General features: G+C 44.7%; 1 protein-coding gene across 2 annotated transcripts in view; it reads right to left on the bottom strand.

The window, feature by feature from the left end:
• Positions 1 to 12,394: 12,394 nt before the first annotated feature.
• Positions 12,395 to 21,620, bottom strand: part of PKIA (cAMP-dependent protein kinase inhibitor alpha) — a 105,326-nt gene continuing 96,100 nt past the window's right edge. For both annotated transcript variants that reach the window (XM_044294334.1, XM_044294333.1), the window contains exon 3: positions 12,395 to 13,533. In XM_044294334.1, coding sequence (XP_044150269.1) covers positions 13,454 to 13,533 — 80 coding nt within the window. In that variant the 3' untranslated portion in view covers positions 12,395 to 13,453. The remainder of the gene's footprint in view (positions 13,534 to 21,620) is intronic.

Raw genomic sequence — 21,620 nt, 5'->3', positions numbered from 1 at the left:
GCCTGTTCGTGATGCCAAAATATGCAGTACGAAGACCTGCAGGGTATTGCGATAGTGAGGTCACGGTTACTTAGGCAAACGAGGGTTGCTCTGGGTTACTCACAGTTTCTTGGAAGACCCTGGGCAGGCGTACAGCAGTGATGGAGAGGCTGGCACAGGGGACCTCTGGGGAACTCTCAGTGTATAGGGACCAGGCCTGTTGGTAGGTGAGGGGCCCTGGATGTTGCAGGTGTTTAATGTGCCGGTGGCAAGATCCCTTTAAGATTTGTGACGCCAGTACCTGTAACAGTGGCACACCGGTTGATGGTAATAAGTGAGGAACACGTTGTTGTGGTGAACCAAAACTTCCTTTTACTGAAAACGGTTAACTTTATACAGTCTTTGGCAAAGTTCCATATAACAGCAGCAGATATAAGCAGGCTTTATATATATGGCAGGCACAATGTTCTTGCAAGATACTCAGAGGGTAAAAACACTTACAGATCAGGCTGCACCTTTCCTCAGAAATCCTGTGCACTACTCCTCAGAACTCCTGGCTGTCTTGATCCCAAGGCCCGTATGCCCTAATGCTGGCTTTATCCTTGGTAGAAACTTCCTCAGGTATATATCCTTGCTATAGGTAAAATCCTTCTGCCCTTCAGCTCTCTTGTCTGGCTGGGATACTTCTGCTCTGCTCTGTGCTTATGGGAACTTGGTTCCCCCCTGGTGACAATCTTCTGAGCTAACTCTGGCTCAGGAACTGCAGGCAGGCTAGACTGCTCTCACTAGCCTCCTGGTGGCAACTAGAAGCCTTGGCTGTCAAGTTGCATGTCAGAAGCGCCCTTCAGCTGTTGCCTAGCTAAAGTCCACACTGCTTCTGACTCTACACAGACTGACTGCTCCCTGTCTGGGCCTAAATATATATACTCGGGGTTCCCTAGCTTCCTCTAGTGCTTAGGATGCTGAACTATACCCTAATAGGCCTGCTACACACATCACAGGGAAAATACACATAAATACATATAAAAATACATTAAACTGGACTGTTAAATACACTGCCACTGTCCCTCAGGAGTAGGAGAACCACGTGGCCCAATTGACCCTTGTGTAGTGCCCACATTTACCTAGTGGGACACTACACCACATCTCCAGCATTGTAAATCTGCAAAAAAAAGGGGGTTAGTCAGCACCTCCCAGTGCGCAGTTGCACGCCGTCATGGCAAAGATCTAGAAGAAAAAAAGACAATGCAGCAGCACTCTGCAAATCAGATGAAGTACAACAATGCCATAGTCACAAAAAAATATGATTATAATAATAATGGTGCTAATGCTATGCTTATTTATAAAGTGAGATGCTTGGCCAATGCATTTTGTACAAAACCATCTGAGCTCGTCTAGAGTCTAAAGGTATAGAGTGGGCTCGGCATGCATGTTGGTACCTGCATCCCTTGGAATGGAGGCCATTATGGCACAAATAAAGGGTAAAAGGCAGATTGGATCCAACATGCATGCGGATCCAACACTCCCTGAATTTTATGGCGGCCATTATGGCGCATAACAGGTAGTATTTAGTGTTAGGACCCGTCTAACAGAGATCGCCTTGACGTTCGGCAGACGGGCTTAGATGGTTTTGTACAGAATGCATTGGCCAAGCATCTCACTTTATAAATAAGCGTAGCATTAGCACCATTATTATTGTAATCATAGTTTTTTGTGACTATGGCATTGTTGTACTTCATCTGATTTGCAGGGTGCTGCTGCATTGTCTGTTTTTCTTCTAGGTCTTTGCCATGGCAGCATGCACCTGCGCACTGGGAGGTGCTGACTAACCCCCTTTTTTTTTGTGGCTCTCCTTAAAGAGACCAGCTGTGTATGGAGACTTATTGGCAAGGCTCCATGGGAAAATAATATGCAATGAGGTATCTCCAAGGGAAAGAGAACCACCTTGCTAGTGCCACTTTTTGGAAGTGACTTCCCATAAGTCAAAGTCTGACTTTTTAACAAGCCTTGGGACATGACAAGGGAAAATAGTCATGTCAAATACCCATCCATAGACAGCTGTTTTGGGGTGCTTCCCCTCATCAGTAGGGAGCGGGATTCTGTCTGAGTGAGATGCCTTGGATGCATCTTAGGCAGGGTACTGGCTCTTCTTAAAGAGACCAGCTGTGTATGCGGGTTTTGTACGCAATTCTCCATGACATGGAGACTTAGTGGCAATGCACCATGGGAAAAAAATATGCAGTGAGGTATCTCCCCGGAAAGAGAACCATCTCTCCAGCCAAACCCACCCCTGCTCAAGGCATCCACAAGGACCATTATTCTCTAACTATAGTATATGCTGCAGCTGCACTTTATCGGTAATGACCTCCTTTAATGGTAATGAACCACTTCTACTGATGCTTTAATAACAAGGGACTATGATGGCATTATGTCTAGTTTACCATGTGATATCATCATGTGATTGCAAAGTTTCTTTGTTCTTGCCGTTTTGTTTGAGGTCTCAGAAACCCACTTTACATATAACACAATCTTTTTGGCGTTGCCATAGAAATCACATATCTGCCTTCCATGTACCAGCTTGCTAATAAATGCCACTGGGCTCTGGGCAAGCTTGTATTAATTGCACAGAATTGGTAGTGCCTATTCCCCTTTTCACCACTAGAATGCGCTGCTGAGATGTTCTGCAATAAGCTGCATTACTAATATCTGTGCTGCTGCCTCCGCTCAGGTAATCACAAGTGCAGTCAGGTTACGTTGACTTGTTCCATTCGGTTTAGACTTTTGTGGAGCTTTCATTGGAAACCTAAATTAGTGATAATATTCCATTAAAGGGGTTCTCTAGAGTTAATAGATTGCGGGATCCTCCTCTGTCGTCCAGAGTGGACAGCAGTGACATAGAACATCTCTTTCTGAAGGACCTGTCCTGCTCTCCATTACACAGACGACCTATATATTTGAATGGGTACTGTGTAAGGCTATATTCACACAACCATGCCGTGTTTTGCGGTACGCAATATATAAAAAATGTCTATTCTTGGCCGCGATTTCAGACAATAATAGGACATGCTCTATATGTTTGCGGGGCCACGGAACGGAACTACGGATGCAGACACCACGCTGTGTGCTGTCCACATCTTTTGCGGCCCCATTGAAATGAATGGGTCCACACCTGTTCCGCAAATATGGAGAACGGATGCGGACCCATTCATACTAATACTTAGAAACATAGAATGTGTCGGCATATAAGAACCATTTGGCCCATCTAGTCTGCCCAATATACTGAATACTATGAATAGTCCCTGGCCCTATCTTACTTTCTACTGTGGTAATGCCTGCTGATTCCAGCAGGGGGCCACTGTGCGATCAGCTAATTGACAAGGGCCTTTCTTTTGATCATGTCTAGTTGGACTATGTTTGAGATACTTCTAGGGTAGTTTGCATTTAAATTAGGTAGAAGAATGAGATGGTGTGCCCCCTGTCTCCATTACTCCTTAAAGGGGACCTAAACTTTTTGTGAAACCACGATTGTGCAGCAGCACTTCTCAGAGCACTCTGCACTAGGTATTCCGCTCAGTTTTCTCAGCATGCAGAGTACGGATCCCATATACTTCACTATTAGAGGTGTCTTCTTTCTCTTTTCCCGTGCATGCTAGAGGTTGCTGGGGCCAATGGCAAAGGTTCTAGAGAACCCTCGGCCTACTAGAGGAATGTCGGACATCATATTATTTATTCTGGAAATTGTTGGCTCTATCCTCACAAAAGCCCTAGGAGCTGTGCACAGGGGTGGACTGGAAACTTAAAGGATAACTGTCATATATTTTTTTGGGGAGTATTGGATTGTGGTGATTAAAGGGATTCTGTCACCTCCCCTAACCCAAAATCCGATTTTAAAGCAGCCATGCAGCACAGCTTACCTTGATTAGGCTGTGCTCTTTTATCTTGTAATCCGTCCAGTAGTTTCTGTAAAAAACGACTTTTATGGTTATGCAAATGAGTCCTGAATGTGCCCAGAGGGGCGTTTTGTTCCCCTTAGAGAGCCCAGTACCGCCCCTCTTACAGTGCCCAGCCCGCCTTCCTTGCACTGTCTAACCGCCCCCAGCCTGCCACAGCCTCTCCTCCCTCTCCTCCCCCTCCCTCACGCTGAACGAACTCTCGCACAGGAGCAGTACCCACTGAGGGCTGCGCCTGTGCGATCTGCAGGAGACTGAGGGCAGGAGCTTCATCCTCGTCACTGGGCATGCGCGAGCCCAGTGACGTCCGATGCTCGCTCTTCCCTCAGTCAGCAGGGAAGAGCGAGCATCGGACGTCACTGGGCTCGGCGCATGCCCAGTGACGAGGATGAAGCTCCTGCCCTCAGTCTCCTGCTGATCGCACAGGCGCAGCCCTCAGTGGGTACTGCTCCTGTGCGAGAGTTCGTTCGACGTGAGGGAGGGGGAGGAGAGGGAGGAGAGGCTGTGGCAGGCTGGGTGCGGCGGTTAGACAGTGCAAGGAAGGCGAGCTGGGCACTGTAAGAGGGGCGGTACTGGGCTCTCTAAGGGGAACAAAACGCCCCTCTGGGCACATTCAGGACTCATTTGCATAACCATAAAAGTCGTTTTTTACAGAAACTACTGGACGGATTACAAGATAAAAGAGCACAGCCTAATCAAGGTAAGCTGTGCTGTATGGCTGCTTTAAAATCGGATTTTGGGTTAGGGGAGGTGACAGAATCCCTTTAATATCACCTTGGTGGCCCTATTTCAACTTTTCACTGTGTATTCAATTACCCCTTAATTCCACAGTTTTGTTCCCTGTACTGCTTACTTTTACCTGTGCTTAAAATAGGGTTGCTAGGCATGCTCCGTCTATGTGTTGAAGGACGTAGGACGCAGAAGCACGCAGCGTGCAAGGTCAGATTACTGACAGCCAGGGACTGTAAGTAAATGATTAAAGCCAGGTCCTCCCCAGCAGCTGATAACAGTGCTTGGGCTGTGTGCACTTCTCCCTATCCCTGCACTTGGCAGACGCTCCCTCACTCAGCAGAGCTGGGACAATGCAGAGTTGGAGCAGCGCAGACCAGGGAAGGGAGATCTGCTGTCTGCTCAGTGTATAAGTGAAAGCAACATGTGGTAAGAGGAACCCTTTGTGCTGCAGGAGATTAACACTTTAGGTGGAGGGCTCTGGTTACTGACACTTTTGGGGGGCTATTGTTACTGGCTAGTGAGGGCAGGCGGGATTAGCCTCAGGGTGAGGGCAATGGCGGCCATCTTAACTGAATAGTGAAATTGCCGTTTTATGCAGACTGGTTGCTAAGGGCTGAATCTTATTAAATATTGGGTAAGTCAGTCTAAGGCCCATTTCACACGGGCGAGTATTCCATGTGGATGCGATGCGTGAGTTGAACGCATTGCACCCGCACTGAATCCTGACCCATTCATTTCTATGGGGCTGTTCACATGAGCGGTGATTTTCACGCATCACTTGTGCGTTGCGTGAAAATCGCAGCATGCTTCTCTTTGTGCGTTTTTCATGCAGCGCAGGCCCCATAGAAGTGAATGGGGTTGCGTGAAAATCGCAAGCATTCGCAAGCAAGTGCGGATGCGGTGCGATTTTCACGCACGGTTGCTATGAGACGATCGGGATGGAGACCCGATCATTATTATTTTTCCTTATAACATGGTTCTAAGGGGAAATAATAGCATTCTGAATATAGAATGCATAGTACAATAGCGCAGGAGGGGTTAAAAAAATAAAATATTGAACTCACCTTAGTCCACTTGATCGCGTAGCCCGGCATCTCTTCTGTCTCCTTTGCTGAACAGGACCTGTGGTGACGTCACTCCGGTCATCACATGGTCCATCACATGATCTTTTACGATGGTGATGTGATGACCGGAGTGACGTCCCAGTCCGTACTTAGTTCCATCTCGCCTTAGTAATGGCGAGATAAGTCAACCCCTTTAAGTGGTAGTTAATTGGCTTTTCGGAAGTTAAGCATCTTCCATTAGAATAAGTTCTGTTTTCTTTGGCCCAAAAATCTTGGGATGCAGTCGGGAAGATTCTGATGAGGGTTATTCTGCACTCATTATAGTGAGCGTTGTGTGTTGAATTGGCAAGAAAATAGTTCCAGGACTTCAAAGCCAATGACCAATCACTACTGATGACGATGACTCGATTCAAGTGAATGGGGCGACCCTACAGTTCCCTGCAGAGTGGTTGGCCAGGGGTTCCACTGTGCAGAGTAAAACTAGGAAGGGCTGCATGACTAAGGCTACACTGGCGTTAATATTTTCCGGTTTTGAGATCCCTCTTAGGGTCTCAATACCTGAACAAAAATGCTTCCATTTTGTTCCCATTCATTGTCAATGGGGACAAAACGTAACTGAACAGAACGGAGGGCACCAGAATGCATTCCGTTCTGTTCTCATACCGGAGAGCAAACCGCAGCATGCTGGGATGCGCAGCAAAACCCACAATGCAAGTCAATGGGGACGGATTAGTTTTCTCTGACACAATCTGACACAATAGAAAATGGATCCGTCCCCCACTGACTTTCAATGGAGTTCATGATGGATCCGTCTTGGCTATGTTACAGATAATACCACCGGATCCGTTCATAACAGATGCAGACGGTTGTATTATCAGTAACAGAAGCATTTTTGCTGAACCCTGCCGGAGTGTGAAAGTAGCCTCACCCAACATAGTGGCTTTAGCAGCAGCTGAATGTGCAGATCCTTTTCCACTTGTGGCTCTTCCCTCCTTGCAACTGAGGTTTAGGCAGAGTATTAATACTCAGATTCATTTATCCTCAATTTTTACTTTATCTGTTCATAGAAAAGTATCCATGTATTTATTCAGGTCAATAAATCTGGACTTTTTATTAAAACAGACTGCTTGCAATCCATTCATAAACGTTGAGAAGGAAAAATAGAGGAATGACACAGCACTAAGTCATAAGAATAAATGCTCCAGAATTGGTATTAGGCCTCATGCACACGACCGTTGTTGTGTCCCGTGTCCGTTGTTCCGTTTTCCGTGATTTCCTGCGGACCCATTGACTTTCAATGGGTCCATGGAAAACTCGGATAATGCACTGTTTGCCATCTGCGTCCGTGATCCGTGTTTCCAGTCCGTGAAAAAAATATGACCTGTCCTATTTTTTTCACGGACAACGGTTCGCGGACCCATTCAAATCAATGGGTCCGTGAGAAAACACGGAGGCACACAAGATTGGCATCCGCGTCCGTTTTTTTACTATCATTTGCATGGCAAACTTGACTTAGATTTTTTTTTACTTTCCTTCATGTCTGGAGATCCTCCAAAAATAAAGGAAGACACACGGAAACAAAAACGAACACGGATCACGGAACAACGGAACCCCTTTTTGCGGACCACAAAAAAATACTGTCCTGTGCATGAGGCCTTATATGGGGGATGCAAGTAATTAATAAAACAGACGTGTGAAGAGAGGGGAGAGCTCGTCTTTAAAGGGAACCTGTCACCGGGATTTTGTGTATAGAGCTGAGGACATGGGTTGCTAGATCAGTGTTTCCCAACCAGTGTGCCTCCAGCTGTTACAAAACTACAACTGCCAGCATTCCCGCACAGCCAATTTTTACTGCCATTCAGGGAAAATTGATTCGCTACTAAATCTGCTACTAAATTCCGCTTTGTGGCGAATCTAATTTTCCATGACTTTGTGGACTTTGATTCACTCAGCACTATCAATCAGCAAGAGAGGGGGTGGAGGGGGGCACTGCACCCTTTTTCTTCCAATCTGCGAGGGTCCCAGAAGTGTAACTCTCACACATCTTGTCAATAGGTCATACATTTTTCAGATGGAAATGCTGTTTTAATTCAACCTGTATTTTGTCGTAAGAATGCCACCCCTGTCTATGTAGACAGCTTCCTCCACATGTTGGTGATGATGCGTGTGATCAGTCAAAGCTATCTCTGGGCAACCCTACAAGATGCCCCTCGGGCCAGGGATATGAAAGCTCCTTAGATGTTGAGGCTTTTTTATTAGCTTCCTTAGTATTAAAACCGTTCATTGACACTTAGAGAAATTCATTGTAATTGAAATGTTTTTTCATACCTCTGTATTTTTCTGCTTCTATGTTGCAGAGTTGGACTCCCTAAATGTAGATTTATTTTTCTGGAAAGAAATGTTTCTTTGTCAGCTGCAGTGTGTGAAGACGTGGCTGCCATACGTGGCTAGGTCATGGAAGTGAATAGCGAGAGCCACAAATGAATGACCACCTCTTCATACATTGCAGCCCGCAACCGGGCCCTGTTCTCAAGATAGATGCAAGTCCCAGAGGGGCGATCAGCATCTGTCAGACTTTTGTGGCATAAAAGTCCAAGGTGGGAATACTCCTTTAAGCATTGATTTGTGGTATTATTTGGATGATTTATGGAAAATGATTTGCATGCTGCAGATTAATTGTATATCTTCTGAGAAATTATATTGACATTTGGTGGTTATATTATTTTTGTTATTATGTGTCCACCATATTTTTTGTATACCGTAACTGATACTGTATGTAGGCATTGTATGGTGGTATTATTTGGGCACTGTCTAAACTATTACTTGACACTGTATGGCCGGTGTTCTGGCTTAATAGGGTTGTCCAACATCCAAACATTTTTGGGCAGCCCCCTCTCCCTGCTGGACCTGTGGAGGGAAGCATACATACATACATACCTGCTCCCCGCAACTAAGTTGTAACTCCTTTCGCCCAATGCGTTCACCTTGCTCTGGTCCCAGCTTGTAAACTTCAGGCAAGAATAGGGTTACGTTTGACAAGTCCCCCAAGCTAGAACCAGAACACGGAAAATGCAGTGGTGGATTGAAGTAGCTGGAACCGATTGGGGAGGAGCAGGTAAATTTGCTTCTTTTCACAGTTCCAGTGGAGAAGGGGGCTGCCCAAAACAGTTTGAAAGCTTGACAGTCCCTTTAAAGGGGTTTGCCACTTTCTGGCAACTCATGACGAATGTGTAGGTAAGATGACTAAATGGAACTTACTAATATAGCCCTTGTTGATATTCTTTGCCACTTGCTATTCTTTTTTATAAGCCATGGTCCCTTGTTGGACAAATCTTCTGTACTGTGTGGTTAGAGGTCCTGTCTATAAGATGGCCGCTGATGGAGGGTCATGTGACCAGACATACCACTCAGTCTTCTCCATTCAGACACACTGCACTTGCATTAAACTCCCTACAGTGCAAATGCAAGTGACAGGGGCAGTGTATTTCAATGGAGAAGTCTGAGTGATGTGTTTGGAGTTATTTTTTCCTGGTCACATGACCCTCCATCAGCAGCCATTTTATGTAGACCTCCATGTAGACAGCATAAAAGACTAAGCGCCCCTATAGTCATCTTGCATAACATTCATCAGCAGTAGCCAGAAAGTGGCCAACCCCTTGAAGTATTCTGGTAACAATTGATATATACAGATGTAGCAATCATCATCTTAGGGTACTTTCACACTTGCGTTATTCTTTTCCAGCATAGAGTTCCGTCCTAGGGGCTCAATACCGGGAAAAGAACTGATCAGTTTTATCCACATGCATTCTGAATGGAGAGCAATCCGTTCAGGATGCATCAGGATGTCTTCAGTTCAGTTTTTTTGACTCTTCAGGACGGGGATAATACCGTAGCATGCTGCGGTTTTATCTCCATCTAAAATTCCGGAACAATTGCCGGAATGCCGGTATTTTTTCCCATTGAAATGCATTAATGCCGGATCCAGCCCGAGTGTTCCGGAAAAAACGGATCCGGCAAAAATGTGAAAAAATATAAATGCCGGATCCGTTTTTCCGGACAACACTGGAGAGACGGATCTGGCATTTCAATGCATTTGTCATACGGATCAGGATCCTGATTCCTCTGACAATTGCCATCAGTTTGCATACGTTTTTACAGATCCGGCAGGCAGTTCCGGTGATGGAACTGCCTGTCGGAATCCTCTGCCGCAAGTGTGAAAGTAACCTTAAAGGGGTTATCCAGGATCTACAACAACCCCCCCATGTGCCGAGCCCTCCGTGGGAATATACTTACCCTGCTCCCCGCTCCCTGCGCCGCTCCTAGTCCCTGCGCTGCTGCTTCTCCCTGCACATGGATGAAAACATCTGGTGTCAGGGGGGAGCAGCCAGTGGCAGGCAGGGACGGGGACGAGCCTCTCTAGCGTCACCCGCGGTGCTAGGGAGGCTCGTCCCCGTCTCCCATTGGCTGCTCCCCCCCGACATCGGGTGTTTTCATCTGTGTACATAGAGAAGTAGTAGCGGCGGTGCGGGGACCAGGAGCGGCGCAGGGAGCGGGGTAAGTATATTCCCACGGAGGGCCCTGGCACATGAGGGGGGGGGGGGCTGTTGTAGATACTGGATAACCCCTTTCAATCCTAATGAGTTAAAGGGGTTATCTGGGAAATAAATGAAAGCATTGACTGCCATTTCCTGCCTAGTGTGATATAGGATAAGTGATATAAGAAAGCTACTTACCTGCCTACATTTCTCCCCTGACTGGTCACCAGCCACCTGCTGCTGCCTTCCTTTGGTTATTTCAAGTCTCTGAGCATATTTCAGCTCAAGATATTGCAAAGGAAACCGCTTTGTGCATCCTCCAGATCTGTTTGCCTCCACCCACTACAACTCTCCGCTGCCTTCCAATTCCGCCCCGTTCTCCACATTGCTCCAGCTGTAGCCCCGCCCACTACACCCATGTGCGAGTACAAACCCAATGGCAACGAACCATGTGCAGTGACCCAGTAGATCACTGCTAAAAAGGGGTTAATTATATGGATCACTTAACATTTACCATCTGGGGCCAGTGTATACTTTTTGTGCCCTTTACGTGATTCCAAGACCTGAATATGGGAACACAGATAAGTTATTAGTTGCCTCCTGTCTGTTCAATAAGAGGCCTACTCCAGGAGACGCATCATCCCTGGAAGCTGCTAAGAACTACCTGAAGCTCTTTAGGTTTAGGACCAGAGGGAGAGTGACAGGACTGTTAGTAAGGTAATGCTTGTCTATGACAAAAGACCTTACTGCCTGTGGTAAGGGTACATTGCTTCCGCGCCTGATACACTTTTAGCCCGGACTGGCTGCCTGTGGGATATCTGCACCCAACTGTGGGAATTACATCACATTTATGGTGAGGGCCTTACACGCCTTTGGTCAATTTGAAAAGTTTGTTAGAGAGAGGCTTTCCCTTATACAGTCTTGAAAAAAGTGTATGCCCTGAAGAGACCGAACCTCTATTTACATAGTAAAGAGACTGTTAGTTGTTTCAATTAAATGGGCCTTGCTCATTGTCTTTACCATCCACCAGCCCCTACACCTGACCTCCTGCTTTGCAACCTGCCCAAAATCCACCAACAAGGGCACCCCATCTATCAGCAAGCAGGAGCCCCCAGAGAGCTCCCAGCTCCATAGGGCCTTGGCTGCTCTGCTGCTCTCCCTGGATGTAAATGTCCTGTTTGACGCAGCCACAGCCAATTGCTGGCTGCAGCAGTGATCTGCTCCCCTTACATCATATGACCATTCGTCATGACGCAAGGGGTGCAGGTCAATTGGCTGCAGCGGTGACAAACATGAAGTTTACATCCAGGGAGCCCAGTGGAACAGCTGAGGCCAGAGAGTATAGGAGGGAAGCAAGTAAGTATATGGTAATTTCCCTTGAAAGGTCTACTCAGGAGGATGAGTTTGCCCCCCCCCCCCCCTCCTAAAAAAAAAAAAAGATGTGTAATCTGTTGAAATAAGACTTTTCGAATGGTTTGCAATGGCTTTTGTGACATGATATCATAATGAAATGTGGCATTGGACTCATGTTTAGAACTGCTACATCTATATGTGTGCTTCTTAATGTAGATTTTGATATTAGAGGAGAAACTATATAAAACTGGTAGGTAAGAAGTCCTACTTGACTTTTTGCCCAGGGCCCAATTTTCTGAAAGTACAGAAAGGCTCTGAATAGGGTAATGGAATGGCCCTTCAAGTAGAGCTACGTATCCAGAAAGTGCTCTTAATGTCAGTGGTGTATTTAGAGGGGGTTCCCAGGCTTTTAATATTGATGGCCTATCCTCAGAATAGGTCATCAATATGAGATCACCGGGGGTCCGACACCAGGCACCCCTGCCGATCAGCTGTATTAAGAGAAGGTACTCGCAATGCTTGCTTGCTGCTGCTATGTCTATGGCAAGCAGGAAGAGAGACAGCACGGCGCAGTCTTCTCTTCATACAGCTGATCGGCGGGGGTCCTCAGTGTCGGACCCCCGCCGATCTGATATTGATGACCTATCCTAAGAATAAGTCATCAATATTAAAATCCCAGAAAACCCTGTTAATGAAATCATGAATGAACATTATAAATTATGTATTTGTCATTTTAATTGTCCTCTGGGTAACACATACAAAAATAAAATGCAGCCAGCAATTCTAAGATATTTGGTTAACTTTATTGGTTATTGTAACTGATGAACAACCACACGATTAATTAGTAAAATGTACAAACATTAAAAAGTGCACTATTATATCCGCAACCAGAACAGTGTTAGAAATAGGTATTCATTTTGGAAGGAAGTGGTGTGACCAGAAAATGACACACTCATCCTTAGTGCATTCCTATTCTCCAACCCTTAGTGTGGTGCTTAACTTCCTAACGCAACAAAAGCGTTTCACGTGAATTTCTAGATAAAAAAAGTGACAAAAAGTTTATTGAATAAACTTGCATCGTGAAAATTCAGATGTACTATAGTGACAATGATAATATTTATCCAAGTCATAGTGAGTTAAAAGTTGACAAATATCACATAAGGCAGTGACTTAATTTGCTACTAAATACAGTGCATCACTTTAGACTCACCGCTCCGAGCTACGGTACCGATAAAAGATTGTGAGTTGGAGGTGATTAAGTAATTTGTTGGTGAATGACAATAAATAAAGCAAAAAAAACTAACAAAAAAAAAAAGAAGAAAAATGCAAAACAGCCCTTTTGTGTGTGAGGCCACAAGTTTATGTGCACTTTTATACCGGAGCAGTGTAAAATATTAAAGTGTACCATACAAAACAACAAAACTTTTAAAGCACTAACACAATGTTCATTATTCAATTCATTTTTTTTACGTTATTTTTCTGTGATTGGGACATCTGAATAATTAGTTGAGCTGTAAAAATCGTGGAAGCCATTACAACAGCACAGAACTGAATCCTTAGAGGGTATAAACAACCACAAAGAGAATTTCTGTGGCTACCCATCGGTGTTTCATTAAAATCTCAAGTAGCTAACTGTGCCTCAAACATCTCAGCCATTGCTTATGATAAAATTGGCAAAAAGCCCTTCAGCCATCTCCGTTGCTTGCAATTTGTTTGATATTTTCCGGTCAGTTCTCATCTCCGGTTCCATTTCTTTCCTTACCATGCTAGATAACTTCATATTGCTTTGAGGCTAAGACCCTTCAGATGCAACGCCTCTGTTACTTATTAGAAGAAGTGGTCAGCTCTCCTGTTTTGGCGCTTTGTTTTGTTCGTCCGTAGTTTTCTCAGTAGGAGTTGTCTGTTCATTTTCATCACCTTCTGTAATCAGAAGAACACATTTGAGTGATTAAAATCTATTACGTTTTTCATTGGAAGAGAACCTTCGTAATTGAAAGGGTTGTAAACTCAAGACCCATTTCTCCAGAAAAAATAAAATAAAAATGAAAGAAAACATAATATACAATAGCAGTGTAATAATGACTTCAAATAGTACTACATGTACTCTGCTGCAGTCATTGAAAGGAGAAGGAAGACCAGGGAGAATGGAAGCATCAGGTAATATAGTAAGTTGACTCTACTTTCTACTCTCTATTTTTGGAGCTAGAAGAAAAAAATGGCACAAAAGGTACTTCACGGCACAGGATCATTGGGCTATAGTGGTGTAAAGTTTGAAACTCTATGCACTTACCCTGCGCTGGTTGTTTTAAACATACACAAGTCTTTTGTTGGTGTGATATAAGGTGGTGCAGCATTGGACTGGCCCACCAGAGTTCCACAGGATGCTCCTGTGGGTCCAGGCTTTGATACCATAGCGAGCCACAATGCTCCAGGAGTAAAAGACATTTGGGGACAATAAATTGCAACTAGGGTCTATCTTTTAAACTTTATGGATGATATAGGGGTTGGGCACCTAGAATAATTTCCTCTGGTAGGCGCAAGGAACCCTAGTCCAACCCTGAGGTGGTGCGTCTACCAGCTGCAGTCATCTCAGTACCAGGAAGGGAGTATATACTGTATCCAAAACTTCCCTGTGGAAGGTGAGGTAGCTAAAGGAATAATATGACTTTCAGGGGTGCTTGCTGGAATGATGATACTTGGGTTGAAGATAAAGCATCTGAATTGTGTATATTTAGGCTATTCGCCTTGTGCCAAAACGCATAGCCTAAATAAAGACAATTTTGATTATTTATCCTCACCCCAAGTATCATTTTTCCAGTAAGTGTCTCTGAAAATCCAGTTTTTTTCTTGAGCTACCGTCCTAGTTATCCTTGTTGGCACTGTATGCATTGTAAATAGGTCTGTATGTGTATGGGTCCAGCAAGACATGCGTGAGCAGAGATCCCATCTGTATCATTTTGTCAGTCTTCATACCCTGTTTCACAGGTAATCAGCCAGTAACAGCTGCTTCATCTCTCCTATAACTTCCTCTTCACTTCTCCACACAGCTTGGATGATATAGTGATAGTGTTACTTTTATGGAACTTTGACCAACAGATATCTAACGCCACTTCATTAATTTGTGTTTCCTAATGCATGGGCTTTGATTCCAACTAACTAATGCAACACCTGTTTGTATACTTCAATCCCTACTTATCCTTAAGGGTAATCTTTCTTGCATTTCATAATGTGTATTTATAATCATACATATCTTATTAAAGGATGGCAGTGAAGGAACAACAAACTGAGATGTAGCTTCTGAGGTACAGAGGCATATATTTGTCACTGTGACCAATGCCAAGTATAAGTACTTGTGTCTAAGTTCATCATGTGGTATCTTGTATATTTCACTGCTGATTTTAATGTATTTTTTTATCCTTTTGTATTAAAGTATAACTGCCATTCTATTTTTATTTATGTAATGTATAGGGGCAGTGATACAGACTATTTTTGCAATATACTTTAATTACTGAAATTGTACATTTCTATTAGAAAAATAGCTCTAAAGTGGCCCATTTTGAGCCTTAGCAACGCTCCTCTGTCTTCTGTTTACATACCTGTGGAGACTTGCTAACACTGACTGTGTTATGTAAACAGAAGACAGAGGAGCGTTGCTAAGCCTCAAATTGGGCCACTTTAGAGCTATTTTTCGAATAGAAATGTACAATTTCAGTAATTAAAGTATATTGCAAAAATAGTCTGTATCACTGCCCCTATACATTGAAAAATAAAAATAGAATGGCAGTTACACTTTCAATTTTGACTCCTTAAGGACACAGCCTTATTTCACCTTAAGGACCAGGCCATTTTTTGCAAATCTGACCAGTGTCACTTTAAGTGGTGATAACTTTAAAACGCTTTGACTTATCCAGGCCATTCTGAGATTGTTTTTTCGTCACATATTGTACTACATGACACTGGTAAAATGAAGTAAAACATTTTTATAAAAAAATACAAAATTTAATTTTTTTTTTAAAATTGCTAATTTCCAAGTTTCAATTTCTCTACTTCTATAATACAGAGTAATACCTCCAAAAATAGTTATTACTTTACATTCCCCATATGTCTACTTCATGTTTGGATCATTTTGGGAATGATATTTTATATTTTGGGGATGTTACAAGGCTTAGAAGTTTAGAAGCAAATCTTGAAATTTTTCAGAAATTCTCAAAAACCCAATTTTTAGGGACCAGTTCAGGTCTGAAGTCACTTTGTGAGGCTTACGTAATAGAAACCACCCCAAAATGACCCCATTCTAGAAACTACACCCCTCAAGGTATTCTAAACCAGTGTTTCCCAACCAGTGTGCCTCCAGCTGTTGCAAAACTACAACTCCCAGCATGCCCGGACAGCATTTGGCTGTGCGGGCATGCTGGGAGTTCTAGTTTTGTAACAGCTGGAGGCACACTGGTTGGGAAACACTGTTCTAAACTGATTTTACAAACGTCGTTAAAGGGAGTCTTTCACGCAGATTCACCCTATTAACCTAATAACAGTGTTATGTCCACGGCATCCCCCCTATTAAAACTGTGCTTACCGTTTGTTCCTTGCTAGCATCGTTGTAGAGAAAAACATAAACTGCGATACCCCGGCCCGACAGTGCTCATTCAATGCTCACGCGCTGATATCGTGTTCATCGACACATGCATGGGATTACGGACGGGAAGAGGGAGGTTAGAACAGAGACTAAGGGCGGGCAGACACGGTGGAGGGGGAGTGCCTTCGTATGAAAATGACCCAAGGGCCTGGGCACCGGCCGTTGTAACGCCACCCCTGGGCAGCTTCATAAACTCATTTGCATGCGGATTAAAAGTGTTTTTCTCCACAACAATGCTAGCAAGGAACAAACGGTAAGCACCGTTTTAATAGGGGGGATGCCGTGGACATAACACTGTTATTAGGTTAATAGGGTGAATCTGCCTGAAAGACTCCCTTTAACGACGTTTGTAAAATCAGTTTAGAACAGTGTTTCCCAACCAGTGTGCCTCCAGCTGTTACAAAACTAGAACTCCCAGCATGCCCGCACAGCCAAATGCTGTCCGGGCATGCTGGGAGTTGTAGTTTTGCAACAGCTGGAGGCACACTGGTTGGGAAACACTGGTTTAGAATACCTTGAGGGGTGTAGTTTCTAGAATGGGGTCATTTTGGGGTGGTTTCTATTATGTAAGCCTCACAAAGTGACTTCAGACCCTTTAACCCTTTAGGTGTTGCACAAGGGTTATTGGCAAATGGAGATGAAATTTGAGAATTTCAATTTTTTGGCAAATTTTCCATTTTAATCATTTTTTTCCAGTAATAAATCAAGAGTTAACAGCCAAACAAAATGCTATATTTATTGCCCCGATTCTGTAGTTTGCAGAAACACCCCATATGTGGCCGTAAACTACCTTACGGGCACACAGTAGGGCGTAGAGGGAAAGGTGTGAGGTATGATTTTTAGAAGGCCGATTTTGCTGGACTGGTTTATTTACACCATGTTCCATTTGAAGCTCCCCTGATGCACCCCCTAGAGTAGAAACTCCATAAAAGTGACACCATCTAAGAAACTACACCCCTCAAGGTATTCAAAATTGATTTTACAAATTTTGTTAACTGTTTAGATTTTAATCCATTTTTTCCAGTAACAAAGCAAGGGTTAACAGCCAAACAAAATGCTATATTTATTGCCCTAATTCTGTAGTTTTCAGGAACACCCCATATGTGGCCGTAAACTACTGTACGGGCACACGGTAGGGCGTAGAGGGAAAGGTGCGCCGTATTGGTTTTTGGAAGGCAGATTTTGCTGGACTGGTTTATTTACACCATGTCCCATTTGAAGTTTTACAGTATATTATCTTTTTATAAAGAAAAAAATAACATTTTAGTATCTCCATAGTCCGAGTCATTATTTTTTTTGTTTTTAGCCGATTAGCTTATGTAGGGGCTCATTTTTTGCGGGATGAGAGGACGGTTTTATTGGCACTATTTTGGGGGGGGGGATATGACTTTTTGATCGCTTGCTATTACAATTTTTGTTATGTAAGTTGACCCCAAAAACTTTTTTTTGAACCATTTTTTTTTTTTTTTACCGTGTTCATCTGAGGGGTTAGGGGGGCATTTTTTATAGAGCAGATTATTACGGATGCGGCGATACCTAATAAGTCAACTTTTTTTATTTGTTTCAGTTTTACTAAATAATATTTTTTTATTTTTTTTTGTTTGTTTTAGTGTCTCAAGTCTGAGAACCATTTTTTTTATCCGATTGTCAGTGGCTAAATTGGGATATAAATTTAGTACTCCATGGAAGTGTGGTACTCCCTGAAGCAACTGTCAATGCAGAGGCCCGGATGATCGGGGCACGTGTCGCACTGAGTAGTGGTGTCCTTCCGTATCCCCCTACTACGACACACACTGCACTTTTTTGGGGGTCTGTCCCTTCTTTCCAGTATGGGGGACCACACCTGGAAAGTGTTGGCCAGGGACGATCCGGGCGCCTCCAGTTCCCGAGGTACTCCGGCCTGCTCTTTCCCGGTCTGAAAAGATCAGGGCCTTGAGGACTGCCTCATAGAACTGAAGGAATGTCCCTGTGTTGCCAGTGCTCCGGGATAGCACAAAAGAGTTGTACAAGGCAACCTGCACCAAGTAGACCGCAACTTTTTTGTACCATGCCCGGGTTTTGTGCATGGCGTAATATGGCTTGAGAACTTGATCAGAGAGATCAACTCCTCCCATATACCAATTGTAGTCGACGATACAATCGGGCTTGAGGACCGTTGCCACGGTACCTCGCACAGGGACAGGGGTGATGCCGTTACCATGAATTGTGGACAGTACAAGGACATCCCTCTTGTCCTTATATCTGACCAGCAACAGGTTTTCACAGGTAAAGGCACGGGTCTCACCCCTGGGGATAGGTACCTGGAGGGGGTGGGCAGGGAGGCCGCATTGATTTTTCCGCACGGTCCCACAAGCGGACATGGATCTGGCGGCGAGGGACCGGAACAAGGGGATACTAGTATAAAAGTTATCCACATACAGGTGATAACCTTTATCTAGCAGTGGGTGCATAAGGTCCCACACAAGTTTCCCGCTAACACCCAGAGTGGGGGGACATTCTGGGGGTTCAATACGAGAATCTCGCCCCTCGTACACACGAAACTTGTAAGTGTACCCTGAGGTACTCTCACAAAGTTTGTACAGCTTCACGCCATACCTCCCCCGCTTTGAGGAAACATACTGGTGGAAAATGAGTCTCCCCTTGAACGCAATGAGAGACTCATCAACCGCGACCTCTCTTCCAGGTACATAGGCCTGTACAAATTTGGCCCCAAAGTGATCGATGACCGGCCTGATTTTGTACAGGCGGTCATAGGCAGGATCACCTTGGGGGGGGACATGCTGCATTATCTGAATAATGCAGGCATTTCCGGATGGCCTCAAACTGGGTACGTGTCATGGCCGTACTGTAAAGTGGGGTCTGGTAGAGGACGTTCCCACTCCAAGTAATGCCTGACACTAGGTTTCTTGACTAGGCCCATGTGCAGCACAAGGCCCCAAAATGTCCTCATCTCGGCTGCACTGATCGGGGTCCAGCCACCGGGCCTAGCCAAAAAGGAGCCCGGGTGTTGAGCAACAAACTGTTGTTTGTTCCACCATTAGATTTACCAGTTGGTCACTGAAAAAAAGACTAAAAAAGTAATATTCAGTGAAGCCCACTGTGGAAATCTGGATTCCTGGTTGGCCTACAAAATCAGGAATCACGGGCTCAAATCGCTCTGGGGTACACCAGACAAGTTTACCGTCAGGGGGCTCCGGTGGATTTAACTGGTGGGCCGGAAAACTAGTATGAGCCCCAGAGCTGCTTGTACTAGGGTGGGCCACAGGGTCCCTAGCATGGCGGTCCCCTTGCTCCGCCTGGGGGCTCATCATCATCGCTAGATGAGAAGGACGCAGATGACAACAGGAAAGTGGGGTCATCCTCGTCCTCACTAGGACTCAGAGGCAAGCTGGGCACATGCCTCCTCGGCCGAGAACATCCGGCGGCCCATAAGGGAGTGAGTGTCTGCGTGTGTGTGTGCGTGTAAATCTTTATTCAGTTTGTGTGGGGGTATGGGTTTTCGCGTACTTATCCCTAAAACTAACAGGAAAAAAAAGACTAACTAAAAAAAGGGGAAAAAAAGTGAATTAAAAAAAAAAAAAAAAAAAAATTCAAAACCGCTGATCAACCGTCCGAAGTTGATCAGCGGTGGGGTGTGCGATGCAGGGGAAGGGGGGGCAGGGGGGCAAGCGGCAGCACCCCTGGGGGGTCTAGGGTCACACAGCTGTGCTGTCGACCCCAGACACCCTACTTAGGGTGATACAATCAACTTTTTTTTCCCACTAACTTTCCCTTTTATATCCCTGCCTTGCCCAACCTTTCCCTAGCCGGTCCCTAATTACCTGGCTGATCAGATGAGGGGTGCTGGGACACGGATGGGTGCTGGGGAACAGATGGGGTGATGCTGGCTGAGATACACACGTGCAGCGGCAGCGCTCCTCTCTCCTCTGCTCCCCGGACACAAAAGGAGGAGGAGAGGAGCATTGCCAAGAATTGAACGTCCCGCCGCCCGCCCACCTACCAATCAGAGACGATCCTGAGAGGTGATGTCACCATCACCTCTCAGGATTGCAGGATGGTGATTGGTGGTGTATTATCACACCACCGATCACCATCCTTTTCCGGGTTATCGGGTCCTCAGAGACCCGAATAACCCGGAAACGCAGCAAACCGCAGGTCTGAATTGACCTGCGGTTTGCTGCGATTGCCTCCACGGGGGGGTCACTGGACCCCCCGGCGCATTGGCCCCAGGTGCCTGCTCAATGACTTAAGCAGGCACCGGGTTCCGATCACCGCCCGCCGAACGGCAGTGATAAGAAATACACAGGGCGTACAGGTACGCCCTGTGTCCTTAAGTACCAGGACATCAGGGCGTGCCTGTATGCCCTGTGTCCTAAAGAGGTTAACTAATGTTGTCAACTGGAATTTTCATTTATTGTTTTAGACAAACTATCTTACATGTCAAGTTACTTTTATATATTTTACCCTCTTTTATATTATAGTTTTAAATGTTAGTCAACACTTGTGAATGTGTGAAAAAGCTACTTTAACTACCTATTGTATTATGTGTATCTCCAGGGAGCCACTTAAAAACCTTTGTTTATAAATCCAAGTTTCTACTCTAGAAATGTTGTTTTGTAGCTTCATTTACTTGCTAGCTGCACACTCAATTATTTTCAACAAGAGCATGAGGATACTTGAGGTAGTGAGTGAGTGATAGAGCTATTGGTGAGTCTGTAGAGAGAACTTGGCAGTTAATAAAGTCCTGTGATTACAGCAGCAAGGGCAGTAATTCAACCAGGCAGTCTAAGTTGTGTTAGAGTGTATAACAGAATAAGGTGAGGTATGAGGGGGTGACATGCAATGTGAAGTGCTAGTAGGCTTGTAGAGACATTGACTAGTCCATAGCTGCACTACGTCTGTACCATGACAGACATGAGAAGCTCCTTATAGTGAATTAGGGGGGTCTACAGCAGCTGAACTTTAAAGATAAATGAGATTTATCAGAACTGGTTGAAAGGAAAACTGGCTTATTCACCCATAACAACCAATTTGTTTCCACCTTTTATTTTTCAGTGGAATCGGATTGGTTGCTATGGGCAGCTAAGTCAGTTTTCCTTTATAACAGTTTTGATAAATCTCCGCCAAAGGCTTCACAAAAGTACTGTACATTTATATTTCACTAGAGGTATATTTTAACCCCTTTTAACCCCTTAAGAATGCAGTCTAGTTTGGTACTTAAAACACAGTGTTTTTTTCAGCTTCGCATTACATTTATGCAGGACAAGTTGAATTTTTTTTAAATTTGGCATCATTTTGGGATACATCTAATATATTGCTTGTGGGTATCAGTTGTATAATAAAGCCAGCACAAGCGATGTAGTGTGCCCAG

The sequence above is a fragment of the Bufo gargarizans genome, chromosome 5, assembly GCF_014858855.1.
Source record: "Bufo gargarizans isolate SCDJY-AF-19 chromosome 5, ASM1485885v1, whole genome shotgun sequence".
Taxonomy (NCBI): Eukaryota; Metazoa; Chordata; class Amphibia; order Anura; family Bufonidae; genus Bufo; species Bufo gargarizans.
The sequence above is the reverse complement of the archived record's forward strand: the minus strand, read 5'-3'. Positions and strand labels throughout refer to the sequence as shown.